At 38.7% G+C, this 16,891-nt stretch overlaps 1 protein-coding gene across 1 annotated transcript; it reads left to right on the top strand.

Annotated features, from left to right (window-relative positions):
- The first annotated feature begins 3,303 nt into the window (after positions 1-3,303).
- On the top strand, positions 3,304-13,048 carry LOC120913946 (purpurin-like). Its single transcript, XM_040324311.1, has 6 exons — positions 3,304-3,408; positions 4,720-4,837; positions 8,319-8,455; positions 10,164-10,276; positions 11,598-11,810; positions 12,681-13,048. Exons 2-6 carry the CDS (start codon positions 4,721-4,723, stop codon positions 12,689-12,691), a joined length of 591 nt encoding a protein of 196 aa, XP_040180245.1. The 5' UTR covers positions 3,304-3,408; position 4,720; the 3' UTR covers positions 12,692-13,048.
- Positions 13,049-16,891: the final 3,843 nt, after the last annotated feature.

The following is a 16,891-nucleotide window of genomic DNA, read 5'->3' on the forward strand; positions in this document are numbered from 1 at the left end:
CTGAGAAAGGCAGGGCTGAGAGAGAGGGGAGAGGGAGGGCTAAGAGAGGAAGGGGTGAGGGGGCCTGAGAAAGGGGAGGAGCGGAAGGGCTGACAGAGAGGGAAGCTGAGAAAGGGAGGGCTGAGAGAGGGGGACAGAGAGAGGGAGGAGAGAGAGGGCTGAGAGAGTGGAGGCTAAGAGAGGAGGGGCTGAGAAAGGGAGGGGAGTGGAAAGGCTGAAAGACGGGGGCTGAGAGAGGGGGAGGCTGAGAGAGAGGGAGATTGATAGAGGAGAGGGCTGAGAGAGTGAGGGCTGAAAAAGGGGAGGGCTGACAGAGAAGGGGGCTGAGATAGAGAGAGAGGGGACTGAGCTAGAGAAAGAGGGGAGTGAGGGGAGAGATGGGAGAGACCCCTAGCCCTGTCCCTATCTGCAGTCCCTCCTCTGTCCCATTGTCCCAGTCTGTCTGCAGATCTGTAGACCAAGTCTGTGTATGTTGATGGACGGTACACTCCATGACTTGATGTAAGTCTGTCTCCATGATCTGCTTTAATCCTTCCAGTTCCAGCAGCTCCCACAGCAGCTTGCGTCTGCTGCCTGTCCTCTGTCACAGCTCTGTGCCCCCAGACAGCCTGTCCTCCTGCTACGGGACTGACGTTAGAGCGTAGAGGAAGTTGGAGCAGGGAGGCAAGGTCAAGGAGGAGGCAGTGCCACAGTGGAGCTCTTCTCCCGAGTCCCGGGCTCTCAGGCCTATCTGTCTTTGGCACCTCACTGATCACCGTGTGGCGATGGATGCCTGACTGCCTGCTGATTGCTGCCGTGCCACCACAGACAGGGCCGGTGCTAGACAGCCGGGTAGAGGACAAGGCACGCCGACAAGCTCCAGGCGCCCTCTTCTCCCAGAGGAGAGTAAGTAGACCAGCGGCCGTGGCTGTGCCCTATGCGGCTGGCTAGTTTGCCTAGTGGTAGCGCCTGCCCTGCTTTTCATACAGCCACATTTATTTAGCTAGAACTCCTAGGGTACAGAATATGAATCTCCTTGCTGCAGCAAGAAAAGAAAGATCACACTACAGTAACAGTAAAGGGGAAACTAAAGTTGGATTACTTCATCACCTACCAAAATAAATGCATTTAGGAGTACAGCAGTGAATGAAGCCATCCATTGTCTACCCATAACTAAAATATATTGTAGCGTTCCAGTGTCAGATCATCATGGTAATCTACTCATTAGGTTTCCATTGTCAACTAGTGGCATTGTCAGGCATTGACAGCCTTAACATTGGTAAAGTATTTCGTTTCTCTTGTATTAGCTAGCTGCCACAACTTCATTGTGAAAGTAATTCACATATTACATTTAAAAAAAAGAAGAAATATTTTGGCCTTATATACTTAGAGCTAAACTACAGGCAAGCACATGCACACACATTGAATTCTCAATGGCCTGTGTCAACATGCTTTGGTTTGCTTTTTGGACAATACAAAACCTGCTTGAACCAGGTTAAATACAGGTCAGGAGGTAAACTGCAGACCAATGAACTCTGAATGTTCTTAGAAGTATCTCAAACTGACACTATCGTCACAAGCCCAAAGCCCATCGACTCAGGACCTGTTCTGAAGACCTGAGTTACCCTCTACTACTGCATTGCTTATGGTATTACCTTCAAATAGAGCAACCAATGCTTTCCCCTAATTATATGAGCAGAGACCACTACCCTACTTACTGATGAGCTTATCCATCAAGCTTATCTCTCCTATGAGCATGTTCACATTAACTTGTTCAGAGTGTTGAAGAGATTACAGGAGGCTGATATAATTAAGAGGCAGACATGTATCCTAGTTCTCTGCAATGTAAAGTAATGATTTTTCTTTAAATATTAAAAGTGAATGAATTTGTGTTTTTTAATACTTGCATGTTTTAATGCTTTAACTGAACTTTCAGACTCAAAATTAAGGTTCTGATATCATCAATTCATCTAAGAGATATATGTAATGATGTGACCAATTATAGCAGAGAGGGAAAAATATAATCTTGGAAAACAATGTGTGAGTATTGTACCCAGTTATGCCAAATATGTGCACTCTTGGAATTAGAAGTAGATTACCTTTCTTTTCACCCAAGGCATTGAAAATGTATTTTACAAAATGTGTGTTTAATTATTTTTAACAAGATAATAAACAAGCACCACAAGTTTTTTCATATAAAACAACTTCAATATGTGAATATAAATTACATAATTAACTTTCCGGATGTTTTGGATTGAATAGGGAAGGGTTAAAGCCCTCTTTGGGATTCCAATAATATCCCTTTGAAATTATTTAAGTATTCTGAATCTGATAATGCTTTGCGGATTGAGGATATTTCTCTTTAAATCCTGTCTTAGAGACAGGAAAAGAGGAAACCTCTCCAAATTGAGGGGAATTGCCATCTCAGACAGTTGTTCCTGGTACATGTGACACCAATGGAAGATTTTCCTTCAACTCTTCTTCTGGGGACAACCCTAAAGTCCTGATTTCCCATCATTTGCTGTTTCAAGACTAATAGTCACCATTAGAGAAAGGAATCTCCCCTATGATGGCAAAGACGTCAATAAAAACTTAATGAAGGGTCTAACCTTTCCCCACTCTATTCAAAAATGTAAAAAAAGATTTCCTGCTACATACAATTTAATTTCTCTGATTTAAACCACAGTCCAGCATTATCTATTATTACATAACAAGAAATAGAGGAGAGTTTGCAGTATCAATTATTAGAGGAACATGCAGCTTGATAACATTACAGGAACAACAAACCTGTAACATATTTTTATAGCCAAGTGGCCTGTGGTAAACTTTTGAGGTGGTGAGGCTTACTACCCCCCTTATTTATGTACCCCCTTTGGTCTACCCCTTCTGTGAAGTTACATGGGTATTTTCTAGTGTGTGTTTACAATGATGACATTTTTAAATCGATTGCACAAAGTATTTCAAATTCAGAATACACAGTTGAATTTTTAATCATGATCTCCGATTTCCTAAACTCGTCCTTTCTTCTAATGAAGAGTCACTTTTATGCCAACATGACATTTAGTAAAATGAAATCCACTTGCTAGGCCATTGTAAAGCACAGGCCTTGTGAACATTAGCTCTTTGTCCATCCACATGGACAGATGAGCCATGTGCAGCATGAGTAAGCGTGGTCTTTCCTCATCCTTTTCAACTCTGTTTTCTTTCACAATTAGACGAGCACACATCAGAAAAAAGGATTACGCACAGATTTTATGTAATGGATTAAAAAACGTAAGCCTCTTACTGTCCTCTATGGACCAAAATAACCACTTAGGTAGTCTGTGGGCTTATTATTTAAAGCAGACATACTTAAATAAGCAGAAAGAGATGCTCATTTGACTCTGGAGGGAGCCCATTTAACACTGGTTTACAACAGAGAAGAGTCAGGTAAGTCGTTTTTTGCTGAAAGTTTTAGATTAGAAATTACATTTGTTAGAATGGTTTTATATTTCTGACTGATTGTAAATAGCATGATTGTACTAAGAATTAAATCAAAGTCTACATTTAGCAAGGCTAGAGCTTTCTAACTACTGATTTATGTATCACTATTATTATTATTATTATTATTATTATTATTTCAGGTACTTATATAGTGCTCTCAATTTAGTCAGCACTTTACATTCACATACCTATTTTACAAAGCATTGTACATTCACATCAGTCCTTACACTCAAGGAGCTTACAATCCTAAGGTCCCTAACTAACATTTATACATACACTAGGGACAATTTAGACAGGATCCAACAAACCTACCAGAATGCCTTTGGAGTGTTGGAGGAAACCAACGCAGGCACAGGGAGAACATGCAAACTACAGGCAGGTAGTGTCGTGGTTGGGATTTGAACCATTGACCCTTTTTACTGCTAGGTGAAAGTGCTATCCACTACATCACTGCTGCCCAGGGGCCTGCTAGGCTGGGAATGAAAGTCAAGTTTATGGTTTAAATGGCTTTAAATACTAAAATCAAATCAAATAAATTAAAAAGGGTTTAAATTATTTACATGCACATTATTGGATGATTAAGCACTAGCACCTCAATCTTATTCACGAAGATAGGTAAACCATAACTTTGGTGTTCTCTACTTATTTAGTAGTCTATTTACATATTAAAATAGGTATTGAAACCAGACATTGCATTGGATTAATAGTATTAGAGAACTGGAGGTATCCTATATACACAAACAGCATTCTCTATACAAGATATAAAACCATTGTCTTTGGCAAGGTTTCTCAACTTCAGTCCTCAAGTCCCCCAACAGGTCATGTTTTTAGGATTTCCCTCAGATTAAACAGCTGTGGTAATTACTAAGGTAGTGAAACTGATCAAATCACCTGTGCAAAATAATGGAAAGCCTGGAAACATGACCTGTTGGGAGTACTTGAGAACTGGAGTTGAGAAATATTGGTCTATGGTACCACCTTTATTTACCAGAGCTTACCACTAGGGTGCGATCTGTCTCATTTTATTATGCATTTTACTGTTATGAAAGAGAGTACATTCTTATAGAAGGGAAGAGGAAAAAAAATATATAGGAAGTCTTTTGATTTTGGTTGCTCAAATTAAGGATATGATATAAACTCATACAGTATGTGTGCAATCTAAATGACAATAGTTACAGTTTGTAAGGTCAACAGCAAACTTACATGCTACATAGAATATCTGCTTTATCTTATGAAAATGTTTCTATTTTTCTCTAGAATGAAGTGTTTCAAGTATTTCTTCCTTGCTGCATTTATTACCATTTTTGAGCATTGTAGAGGCCAGACCTGTGTGGTAGATAATTTTAAAGTGAAGGATGACTTTGAATTTAACAGGGTAAGTTTTTCATTTTAAAAATAAGGTCATTAAGAGATGATGTACTAAATACATATAAGAGGTAATTTATTAATGACGTAATATATATGCTGGTAAGGTAAACTATTTGATGTGAAAACATATGCACTTTAGGATGGCACAGAATTTAGAACAATGTCAGATTAGCAATTAAATATTTGCACTTTTGAATTAAAAAGCTCATTGTACCTACTCATAGCTGAACTTCTACAGCTCAGTATAGACTTGAATGAGAATTGCTACTCTTGCCACGTGAGTGGGAGAGGGATTCATTCATTCTAAAAAAATATAACATGCCGCATTTTTGGAAGATTTCTATGCCTATACTTGCTAAGACTTGTGAGCGCACACAATTCTACAAGCAGCATTTTTGAAAAAATAAATCCTTCAACTTAATGTTTCAGTGATGGGGAGACCACTCGCCATTAACTCTAAGCTAAACTGATGGACATAACTATTTTAGTCTCCTCTGCCATCATCCTTAAAGCGCCAGTCCACCGATTGCATTCTTTTTTTTAGATGTTTGAATTAAATAACCCAATGGTGCCTCTTGTATTTTATTAAATCCATTGGTTACGTCTCTGTATTTGAGCATCCATATCTGTATATCTGTTTATATTTTAAGGGTTAATGTTTCATTTGGGTTAAGAAGTAGCTGCTTGAAAGTAACATGAGTTAAAAAAAAAGTTCTAATAGTTACATAATCGTAAATAATGAACTGCTTGTGTGGTCTATAGATTCACTCTTTCATTTAATTGAATTGAATTATATACTTCTAATTATTATACTATAATTATTATATAATCCTGTAATTCTCCAACCGCTTCCTGAGTAACAGCTGCCATATTTTTGGAAGTTGACTGGTACTTTGAGAGCAGAGTAGCCCCCCTACCCCATCTTCTTCAGCTGACTATCCTTTCATCACCCTTAGCGCCTAGGTCCTTGGGCTTCTACATGATCAGCCATAACATGGCTGTGTCAAGGTGGACCCATCTAATAATAATAGGTCCCCCCTTTGCCACCAAAACATCCCTGACCCATCACAGCATGGATGCCACTAGACCTCTGAAAGTATGCTTTGGTGCCCGGTAAGCTGATCCTACAAGTCCTGCAATTTGCAAGGTGGAGCTTCCATGGATCAGACTTTTTTTCAGCACAACCCACAGACGCTCGATTGATTGAAATCTGGGGAATTTGGAGGCCAAGTAATCATCTCGGACTCATTGTTGTGTTCCTTAAACCATTCTTGAACCATTTACGCAGAATGGCGGAGCGCAATATCCTGCTAAAAGAGGTCACTGCCAACAGGGAATACCATTTACATGAAATTATGTTCTTTAAGTAGGTGGTACATGTTAATGTAAAATCCACATGAATGCAGGACCAAGGTTTCCCTCAGAACATTGCCCAAAGCATTCCATTGCCTTTGCCGGCTTGCCTTCTTACCATACTGCATCCCGGGACCCTATCTTCCCCAAGTAAGCAATGCACACACCCGGCCATCTGCATGATGTAAAAGAAAACACGATTCTTTAGACCAGGCCACCTTATTCCATTGCTTCATTGTCCAGTTCTAGTGCTCATGTGCCCATTGTAGCTTCTTTTGGCTGTGAACATGGATCAGCATGGGCACCCTGACGGTCAGAGGCTACGCAGCCCCATACAAAGCAAGTTGTGAAGGCAATTTTTCTTCTGCTTTCAACACATCAACTTCATGGGAAACGTGTTTACTTGATGCCTAATATATCCCACTGACTTTCAGATACCATTGTAATTAATTCATCTTTTTTTTAACGATTATTCACTTTACCGGTCAGTGATCTTAATGTTATGGCTGATTGGTGTATAGGTAAACATGGGCTTTTGACATCAGTTTGAGATAAATTATCAATATTTGTTTTGCTATATACTTGTATTGGGAGAAAAGCCATTCTAAAACACAATCAAGCCTGTCCACACTGAACTTAGTTTGTTTTTTATGCCTACTTGGTATTCTTTCATTCACCTTTTTTCTGCCCCTCGCTCATTACATTTTTCAGATTTTACATATTTGTACAATGAACTGAGCAGTTTTTCCTTGCACTTTACCTTAGCTCTGTTAAGGGTACATAATATTGTTTTTATTTACCCGTATACATTTGCCCTTCTTTATTTATTCACATAATTAAAATTCTTAATTGCACACCATGAACGGGAAACCGTAGCACATTTTCCAATGCTGGGAAATGCACAGCATGTGGTTTCCCTGCGGTTGCAATTTAGGAAAAGTTATGTGGACCTTTTCCCTGTGTTTCCTGTGGGTACAGCAGGCCATTTACATGAAAAACCTTTTGTACCCACCCAAACGCAGCCGCAGGGAAACGGCAACAGTGTGAACCTAGCCTAAAGTCAAAACACTAATCTTTCGTGATGGGAAATATTTGTATTACTGTATGTAACCGTAACCATAGTAGTTAAGCTGTCATTTACAAGAGCAATCATACACTGAGGAGGATACTCACTTCAGGACCGCCCTCCACAGTTATACTGCGGCAGGGTAGCCCCACTGAGTTGGGTCATGTACATGATTTTGCATTTTCGGGTAGGGGGTGCACAAGCTTTTAGTCTGGGTACAGAGTTGCATGACCGCGCAATTACCAGTTAAAGCAGTGCAGTGCTAAATATAAAAAAAAAGACCTGGTAATGAAGGGGGTAAAATCTTCTGGAGTTGAAGTGGATAACTACAGTACATTGTAAGACAAGGCAGATTAAGTCTGCTGCAGAAAAATATGTGGGAAACAAACCAGTGTTTAAAGCCTAGGACTGCCCTTTTTTATGCCTTGAGCTATAAAGAATAGTAAATACAAAATTTTTCCAAGGCAGGTTTAAGTGGCGGCCCATCCATAAGGGGTGCACAGGCACCAATTCATGCATCCGGCCCCTAATCTACATGCAGGGCGCTGGTTGCATTGATTCCAATGGGGGATTGTGTTTTTTTTTTAACGCACGTGATTAAAGTCAGAGGCTCTAATAGGCTTCAAAATAGGGTGGGCTTGCCCAGTTGTGTGTCACTAGCAATTGAATATTCGCTATTGCTACACCAATTCTCCTCCCGGCCAATCAGGAAGCAGGTCTGATCCATTTCCAGATTTTCCGAAAGGAGAAGCTTTGCTGGCCACCGGGAGGAGGAGGGAGGAGACGCAGGGGAATCCGACCGGGGGGTGACTGGCTGTGCACCGCTACCTCCCCCCCAAAAAAAAATTACCGGCCGCCACTGGCAGGTTTATACATGAAGTCAATAAAAAGTGATGTGCGGTTTAAAAAAACAACCCAGGTTAATTTATTAGTGCTCTCTGTTAATGTGTAAAGAAAAAAAAATCTTCTCATAATTACAAAATGGTGGCATTCACGATTTGTTTTGTTCAAGTGCTTATGTATTCAAACATTAAGGGTAGCTTTTAACACTTTCAATACTTTTCACTAGTATGCGGGAAAATGGTATGCTGTCAGCAAAAAGGACCCTGAAGGCCTGTTCCTACAAGATAATATCTCCGCCGAATACACATTAGATGGGGAAGGTACAATGACTGCATCATCCAAAGGCAGAGTTAAACTTTTTGGGTACGTAATGCTGATATTTGAGCTGCATATTGCATGTTTTTTTTAACATTGTATTGGAACTTCAAGCAAAACTTTTTTTTCTGTTTTGGTTAAAGCATGGAATTGTTCTGGTTGTTATTTCTTTAGAGTTGCCCTCTAATATTCTAGCCTGGTAACTTTTGCTCCTGGGTCAGGAGAGAAAAATCTTGTTTTACAAAGCTACATAAGTGAAGGAAAAATCTTCCAACAAAACTGTGTTCCAAGGCTTTCCTTTCACATCCTGATGTGTCTCCAAGACAGGATGTGAGGGAAAATCGTACACATTAAATAATATTTTAACAATAAAAAATTTGCAAATGTTAGAAGCCTTGTTCACCTTTAAAAAAAAAAAAAATTCAGCTGATAAGTTAGGAAATTAAAGAAATTCATCAAAGGGGGTCTTTAATTTAAACATGTAATAAAGATATACCACAAACCAAATATGGCGAGTTAAAATAGTAGTGATGGGCAAGTCTGCCAGGTTTACTTTGTAAAGGGCTTGACAAATCTTTTTTTAAAACTCGGGGAACCCAAACTTTGGGTTTCTAGGGAGAGCTGGTCTTGTAGTTAAATTCTGCCAGTTTTTAGGCCCAATATTGTAAAAAAAAAAAGACACTGGTCTTTTCATTTGCTGTCAGAGTTTACTTTAAACTGTTAAAGATTACTTTAAACTATTATATTTTTCTATAAATAAAGACCTTGTGGAAGAAAATGGTGGCAATTGCTATTTTTTATGTCACACAATAATTGCGCTTTTGTTTATCAAACCTATATTTTCAGTAAAAAGTCTGTTTTTAAATCTTTTAGATATTAGACCCCTAATATCACTTCTGCTCAGAACTGAGCACTTCTAGGTTAATACTACTCAGGGGAAATCAGCAGATTGATGTTTGCTAATCTTTCTCTGCTCTACACCTTGACACATGCCATGGAGCCTGAATCACTTGGCAATGAATGGGGTAGGTCAGGTGGAGGATGGCATATTTCTAGAAGTTAATCCCCAAATAAATATAAACTCTAAAATACCATGCCTTCAAAGAAAAGCCCCAAGTTTTATGAAGGGACCTGCACCTAAAAGTGACCGCTGACCTCACATTAACCACAAGATAAAAAGACAATAGAAAAAGACAAAAAATCCCCCAATAATAACAATAACAAAAGTAACAAAGGGGTTGATTGTTCAAAGAGCTAGCAATCAGAAATAAAGAATAGTTACCTAACTGACCCTAATCTCTCCATGTGCAGTTTGCCAGCTTTCCATACAGCAGTTTACAAATTACGTGCAACAACTTGTGATGTAGGTGCTCTGAGCCTCTCCTTTTATTGTAAGAAGGCTCTAGGCCTGCTGGCCATAGTTTAAAGACCATGCAATGCATTATGGTTTGAAAACATTCTACCTGGGGAATCTGCATATAATTCACCAGGACTGTTAATCTCGAATCCATGGGGGCAGTAACCTGAACCTCATCCCTGTAAACAAGATTAAAAAAAATTAAAGATCAGTTAAGCAGAAATTACTAGATGAAGAAATAGCTTGACAATTAACAATAATTGTAGTCTATGTTCATCAGGGTAGGTTTTTATTTACTGCACCATTAGTGGAAAACACTGCTTGTTAAATCACTTTATTTTGTCTGATGTATTAAACAATTATTATTCTGCAGTAATTAAGGGTACAATTATTTTACAGGTTCTGGCTGATTTGTGCAGATATGGCTGCTCAGTACTCAGTACCAGACCCAACCACACCAGCTAAAATGTACATGACTTACCAAGGTTTGGCCAGCTACTTATCAAGTGGAGGTAAGTTGAGTTTAGCTAGGACCGCCTAAACTTATATGTTGTACACCTTTATGCATTTATGTAAGAGGATCTGTGATCAAACAATTTCTTGCCAACAAAAGCTATATGGGCACAGCACTAGGTTTACTTGGATGAACGTAAACAATGATACTATCCACAGGAACCGATCAGATTGCATTTATTTCTGGGGTAGGAATGAATAACAATCATCTAGATAGTTTCTATGAGCAATACATTTAGTTTTCCCCAGTTTACTAAAATGTATTAGTTTTGCCCCAGTTTCTGTACAAAGAATGCGGCTGGAATGTTTTATCCATATGGACCATTTTAAGGACCTCATTAACCAGTGTCATTTTTGTTACAGATATTGTGGGATTTTGTATTTACATGCAGTGATACACCATGGGGTGGTGGGTGGGTGGTCTTTCTCCAGATACTTCCACTTATGGTGTACTCCCTTGGTTGCTATTGAAGTTCATACGTATAAACCACCAGGGCCAGATAGACTGATACATTTAAGGAGTTACAGCTGTACGTTGGGCAGACTAGTATGTTTCCAACACAATGGTGTGTCTCTGCATAGTTTTGGTATTTGGTTTCTGGCATGACTATACAAAGTCAGAAACCTATCGATCTCCCCACCTGTAGTCCACAGAGAGAAAAAAGCAATAAGCATGCTGTTACATGGCCTGTAACACAGGTCATTTTTGCACAGAGCTGAGGCAATAGCAGAAATTCAGACTTAACACATGGGGGCTAATGCTGTAGCTAAGCTGAGTCAGCACAATGAAAGTAATTTTTAAGGGGTGCTGCCAAGTCACTGTACCATATTACTATAGAGCACTATATTACTATTGTCATAGCCCTGTGCCATTATTATCCCAATTTTTCACCACTTTAAACCCTTGACTTTTATTTTATTTAGCACAGCAAGAAAATCTTTTATGTTTTGTAATGTGCTTATTAGTAATATTCATTTAATTTCATTATTACTGCTAAAAAATAAATTACTATATAGAGGGGGACGCAAGGTGGAGGGTGTTAAAGAATAATCCACCCCAGGTGACAAATGTGCTAGGTACACTGTTTACGTGTTTAATTTTATAAAACAGGTCCTAGAATAAGCTTGCAATTTTTTTGTGTGACTGCGTAATTAATGCTGTAAGGATATTTTTCTAAAAATGGGGAACAATGTGAAAAAAAATTCCTGAATTTTCAATCTATGGGAGAAAATAACTGCTGGACAACATTTCCACATTCCTCTGTACTAACTTTTAAAGCGGGGTGTAAGAACTGATTTGCAAGGTTTGTGTTTCTGCAGGAGACAACTACTGGGTCATTGATACCGACTATGATAATTATGCAATCACCTATGCTTGCCGTACTCTTCATGAAGATGGAACATGTAATGATGGGTATTCCATCATATTCTCACGCAATCCACGTGGATTTTCTCCAGCTATTACAAGGATTGTACGCCAAAAACAGGAGGAGATCTGTATGACTGGACAGTTTCAGACAGTTCTTCAATCAGGTATGCTAATAATTTCACATTCTGAAAAACTTAAGGGGGGTAGTGTTCAACTTCAGATTTGGGAGCCACAATCCTTTCATAAGAAAACTACTGTAGCCTTTTTAGCATTTCTGTGTATGTGTAAAGAGTTGAAGAGTTGTCATATTGTCTTGTTTCAATTAATTGAGCAAATACTAATTTCCTAAAAATGTGTCTGTTCCTAAGTTGTGGTCTGTATGTGGCCCCCAGCATCTGTAGTTGGGAAGCAATCTCCAACATAGTGATGAGAGAATTTGTTCCAGTATTTGCAATGATCTATGGTTATCAGATCTTTGCCACTGATTTGATCTGGTGGATTCATTTTTATTTTCTGTGAATAATTAAAGGGGTCCTTTAGAGTGTCAGCTGGTGGGAGGAAAAGTACACAAAGGTGCATTTTTATCTAGTTTGTGTTTTTTGGTGTTAAAGTCAAGCAATCTAAGACAAACAATCTGGCCACTTAAAGCAAAAATCGCTATACATACCTGTTCTGAAGCTGCTCTGGTCCCACACTGAGCTGTAAGAGGTGGCCTCTCTGTGTAGGTGGGTGCAGAGGAGGCAGCCAACAACGGAAGCCCCTTAGTAATTCTATCACTGATGTCACTTCCCATGCATTTCCTAGCCGTTGTCAGCTGCTTCCTACACACAGCTTCCGCCACTGGAGACCAGACCGGATTAGCTTCAGAAAAATAATGTATAGCGATTTTTGCTTTACAGGGCTAGATAGGTTAGTCTTAGATTGTGGCTGCAAGTAAATTTAGAGATTTTATTGTTAAACTGATCTTCTACTTTGATGTTTTTCTTTTTCAATTAAAACATAATTAAAAATAATTTTTCTGTTATTGTCTACAGGAGCCTGCTAGAACGTATTGTTGTCAAGAACTTTTTCCTTATCTCTGGGGTAAAAAGAACTGGTCTGTCTTGACAGGATGACTTAAGAAATACAAAAGTTGTTCATATATCAAAGATTTTTTTCAGAGTGCAATTATGTGTTTAACGGTTATTTAGATACAAATTATTGTTTGATTGTATGTCATAACGTTTCCTTTAAACATTCTGTTTTTAGATGTTAATATGTCACCAGATTTTGGTAAAATAGATAGTTTAATGGGAAGCTTGACCAAGAATACATTTTTTGTATCATTGTGACCAATTGTTATGGATTTATTCCAGTACATATTGTACGCAAGTAAAATGTGTTATTAAAAAATTTGACTACACCGTTGCAAATTATTGTAATACCAAAACAGTACAAAAGTAAAAAGTTTGGTGGTTTGGCATTTTAGTGTAATGATAAGACTGATTAGTACTTGGGCATTAAGAGGTCAAGGTCTGGCTCGAAAATAACTTAATTCCTATTTGCTGTACTTATAAGAAGCATTAGCAATGGTCATTTAAATGATCATTCCAGCACCTGTCAGTACACCCAGATCCAAATCAGAAAAAAAGAGCCTTTATGTAACTTTGTATATAGCCATACATAAATAAATTCACAACTGAGATAACGCTTTATTTGCATTCAACGATCAAAGGTTTGTATCTGAAAGAGGCGTTCAGACTAAATTATAATTGTATTTAATTTCCCTGTTATTTTATTACACAGCCCAGTAATGACTATGAGTATAACAGCCCATAAGTACTGAAGAGAGATGCTCCTGCCCACAAGTACTTGTAGAAGGATACTTCTACATATAATAAGCAACTTATGTAAAGTTAACATTCCAGTACATTCACTACAATAGCTAATAATCGGTACCACCAATTCACTTAACTCCAAGTGGATCGGCTGTGGCACCAAGGCCCGGTGGTGCTCTCCATTAATTGCACTTTACAATGCATGTTTGCTTACTGATATAAAATAAAAAAATAAATCAGCTTTTCAATATATATGCACAGATTATACAACACCCCCCATTTATTTGATTTTTTTTACAGACATCTGTCCTTATTAAGAGGCATTTGAAAAAGGTGTAATCAATTTATTATACAGTCCTGATCAAAAGTTTAAAACCACTTGAAAAATGGCAAAAAATCATATTTTACAAGGTTCCAAGTAGAGCTTCAACATGCAACAAGAAGAAATGAGAGTGAGACAAAACATTTTTTGAACATTCAATTTAATGAAAACAACGAATAAACTGAAACAGGTTGTTTTTCAGCTGATCAAAAGTTTAGGACCACACCTCAAAAAAAAAAAACTAAACCCCCCAAAACAGAAATCCAACTTCCAAACATGAACTCAGTAATGAGTAGCTCCGCCGTTATTGTTGATCACTTCAAAAATTTGTTTCGGCAAGCTTGATGCAAGCGTTTCCATGAGGTGAGTGGGAACATTTCTCCAAGTGGTGAAGACAGCCGCACGAAGGCCATCTACTGTCTGGAACTGTTGTCCATTTTTGTAAACTTCCCTTGCCATCCATCCCCAAAGGTTCTCAATTGAATTTAGATCAGAGGAACACGCAGGATGGGCCAAAGGAGTGATGTTATTCTCCTGGAAGAAGTCCCTTGTCCTGCGTGCATTGTGTACTGTAGCGTTGTCCTGTTGAAAAACTCAGTTGTTACAACACAGACGAGGGCCCTCAGTCATGAGGAATGCTCTCTGCAACATCTGGACATACATAGCCAGCGCCGTTTGATGCCCCTGCACTTCCTGAAGCTCCATTGTTCCACTGAAGGAAAAAGTACCCCAGACCATTATGGCGCCCCCTCCACTGTGGCGCATAGAAAACATCTCAGGTGGGATCTGCTTTTCATGGCAGTAACGTTGGAAACCATCAGGACCATCAAGGTTAAAATTGTTCTCATCAGAGAATAAAACTTTCTTCCACCTTCGAATGTCCCATGTTTGGTGCTCTCTTGCAAAGTCCAAACGAGCAGTTCTGTGGCGTTCAAGGAGACAAGGTTTTTGAAGAAGTTTTTTGTTTTTGAAGCCCTTTGGTCTCAGATGCCGTCTGATGGTTATGGGGCTGCAGTCAGCACCAGTAAGGGCCTTAACCTCCCTGGCGGTCTTCCCGAGACTGACACGGGGTTAGATTTTCTTGCTACTATCGGTAACCCCGTGTCAGTCACGGGCTTGCCTCGCTAGATCCACAGGCACTTTTTACTTACCTTGTCCCTGGATCCAGCGATGCCACCGCGCTGTGTGAGCGAGCAGGACCTCGCTCGATTCACATAGTGCCTCCGTGTGACGCCGATCTCCGTTCCCTGCGACGTTACGACGCACGGGGACGGAGAACGGCGCCAAATTCAAAAAGGTAAACAAACACTATACACACAGTATACTGTAATCTTATAGATTACAGTACTGTATGTAAAAAAAACACACCCCCCCCTGTCCCTAGTGGTCTGCCCAGTGTCCTGCATGTCATTTTATATAATAAAAACCTTTTTTTCTCCCTGCAAACTGTAGATTGTCCATAGCAACCAAAAGTGTCCCTTTATGTCAAAAATAGTTTTAGATCAGCTAAAAAACAGCGATAATAAATTATAATCACTTGCAGAATTGTGCGATAGCGATTTGTGGGGAAATTCGTCATAAAAAAATAAAAGTAATGACAGCGACAATTCTGCAACTGAGCAAATTTCAGTGATTTTGATTTGATTACATTATTGAATAATTTTTATTATAATTATATTATTATTTGTTATAATTATTTATAATTATTTATTATATTATAATTTATAATTTTGTTTTTAAAAAAATGTAATACACGGGATGCCTATTAGAATCTTGTTTGGTCAGATTTAAGTGAGTTATTTCTAAAAATTACAGACCTACAATATAAAACGCCAAATTTCCTTGCAAATAATGGTACCGCTTTTAGCATGTTTTTTCTGAAAGAATCATACCGCCAGGGAGGTTAATTTGGGTCGAGGATCGTTCAGTGTCTTGATGAGAGACCCTGCTTATGCAGTTCAGCAACTTGACCACGTTCAAAAAGGGAGAGTTTTTTTGCCTTTGCCATCACAACGTGTGACTACCTGACAGAAGATGGCAATGAATCCACATCTTTGCACAGATTTGGCCTTTTAAAGGCATGTGGTCCTAAACTTTTGATCAGCTGAAAAACAGCCTGTTTCAGTTTAATCGTTATTTTCAATTATTGAATACTCAAAAAAATTTTTGTCTCACTCTCATTTCTTCTTGTTGCATGTTGAAGCTCTACTTGGAACCTTGTTAAGATCCAACAATGTAAAATATGATTTTTTGCCATTTTTCAAGTGGTCTTAAACTTTTGATCAGGACTGTATAATTAAGCGCAGGCTAAATAAGACCTGAAAGAGTAACAGTTGTTTTGTTTTTTCAAATAGAAGAATATGATTTATATGAGTTACAACAATCTTTAATATGCTCATTGATTGATATGTGCTAATTAATTAAATAAGGACAAAATTCAAAACAGACTTTCATTTGCCAGTGCTTATAGAAAATGCTGCAAAATGTGAGCCTTTTAGCTTAGAAACAACTCACCAGTGAATAATTAATGCATAAAAAAACTATACTCAACCCCCAAGACCCAGTTATTCCCCCTCCGGGTGCTACCATATATATAGCTTAAAGAAAGACATGCCAAGTTTTCCATCACAGCCATCATGAATTTCATGAATATCAAGGGGTTGATTTACAAAAGGCAAATCCACTTTGCACTACAAGTGGACTTGGAAGTGCAGTTGCTGTAGATCTGAGGGGAAGATTTGAAATTAGGAGAAGCTCTGCTGGTTTTATTATCCAATAATTTACCAGCAAAAATTCTGTTTTTTATTTTACTTGCATGTTACCCTCAGATCTACAGCAAGTGCAAAGTGGATTTGCCTTTAGTAAATAACCGCCAAGTGTCACTGCTCCCTGTGACTAAGGGGAGAGGTTAAAAATTAGACATGAGAGAGGGCTTAGCTGCTGACATTTGGCAAGAAATTAAAAACTTAGGCTACAGCTTAGTCTGCAAATCTTGGGAAAAGGAAGAGAGAGGAATACCTTTGAAAGTTTTGAAGTTTATGGAGTGGATTATGATGGTAACACTTTACAACCTTGGGGAATGGAAAGATCTACTTTAAAACACACA

The sequence above is a fragment of the Rana temporaria genome, chromosome 1, assembly GCF_905171775.1.
Source record: "Rana temporaria chromosome 1, aRanTem1.1, whole genome shotgun sequence".
In the NCBI taxonomy this organism is placed as follows: Eukaryota; Metazoa; Chordata; class Amphibia; order Anura; family Ranidae; genus Rana; species Rana temporaria.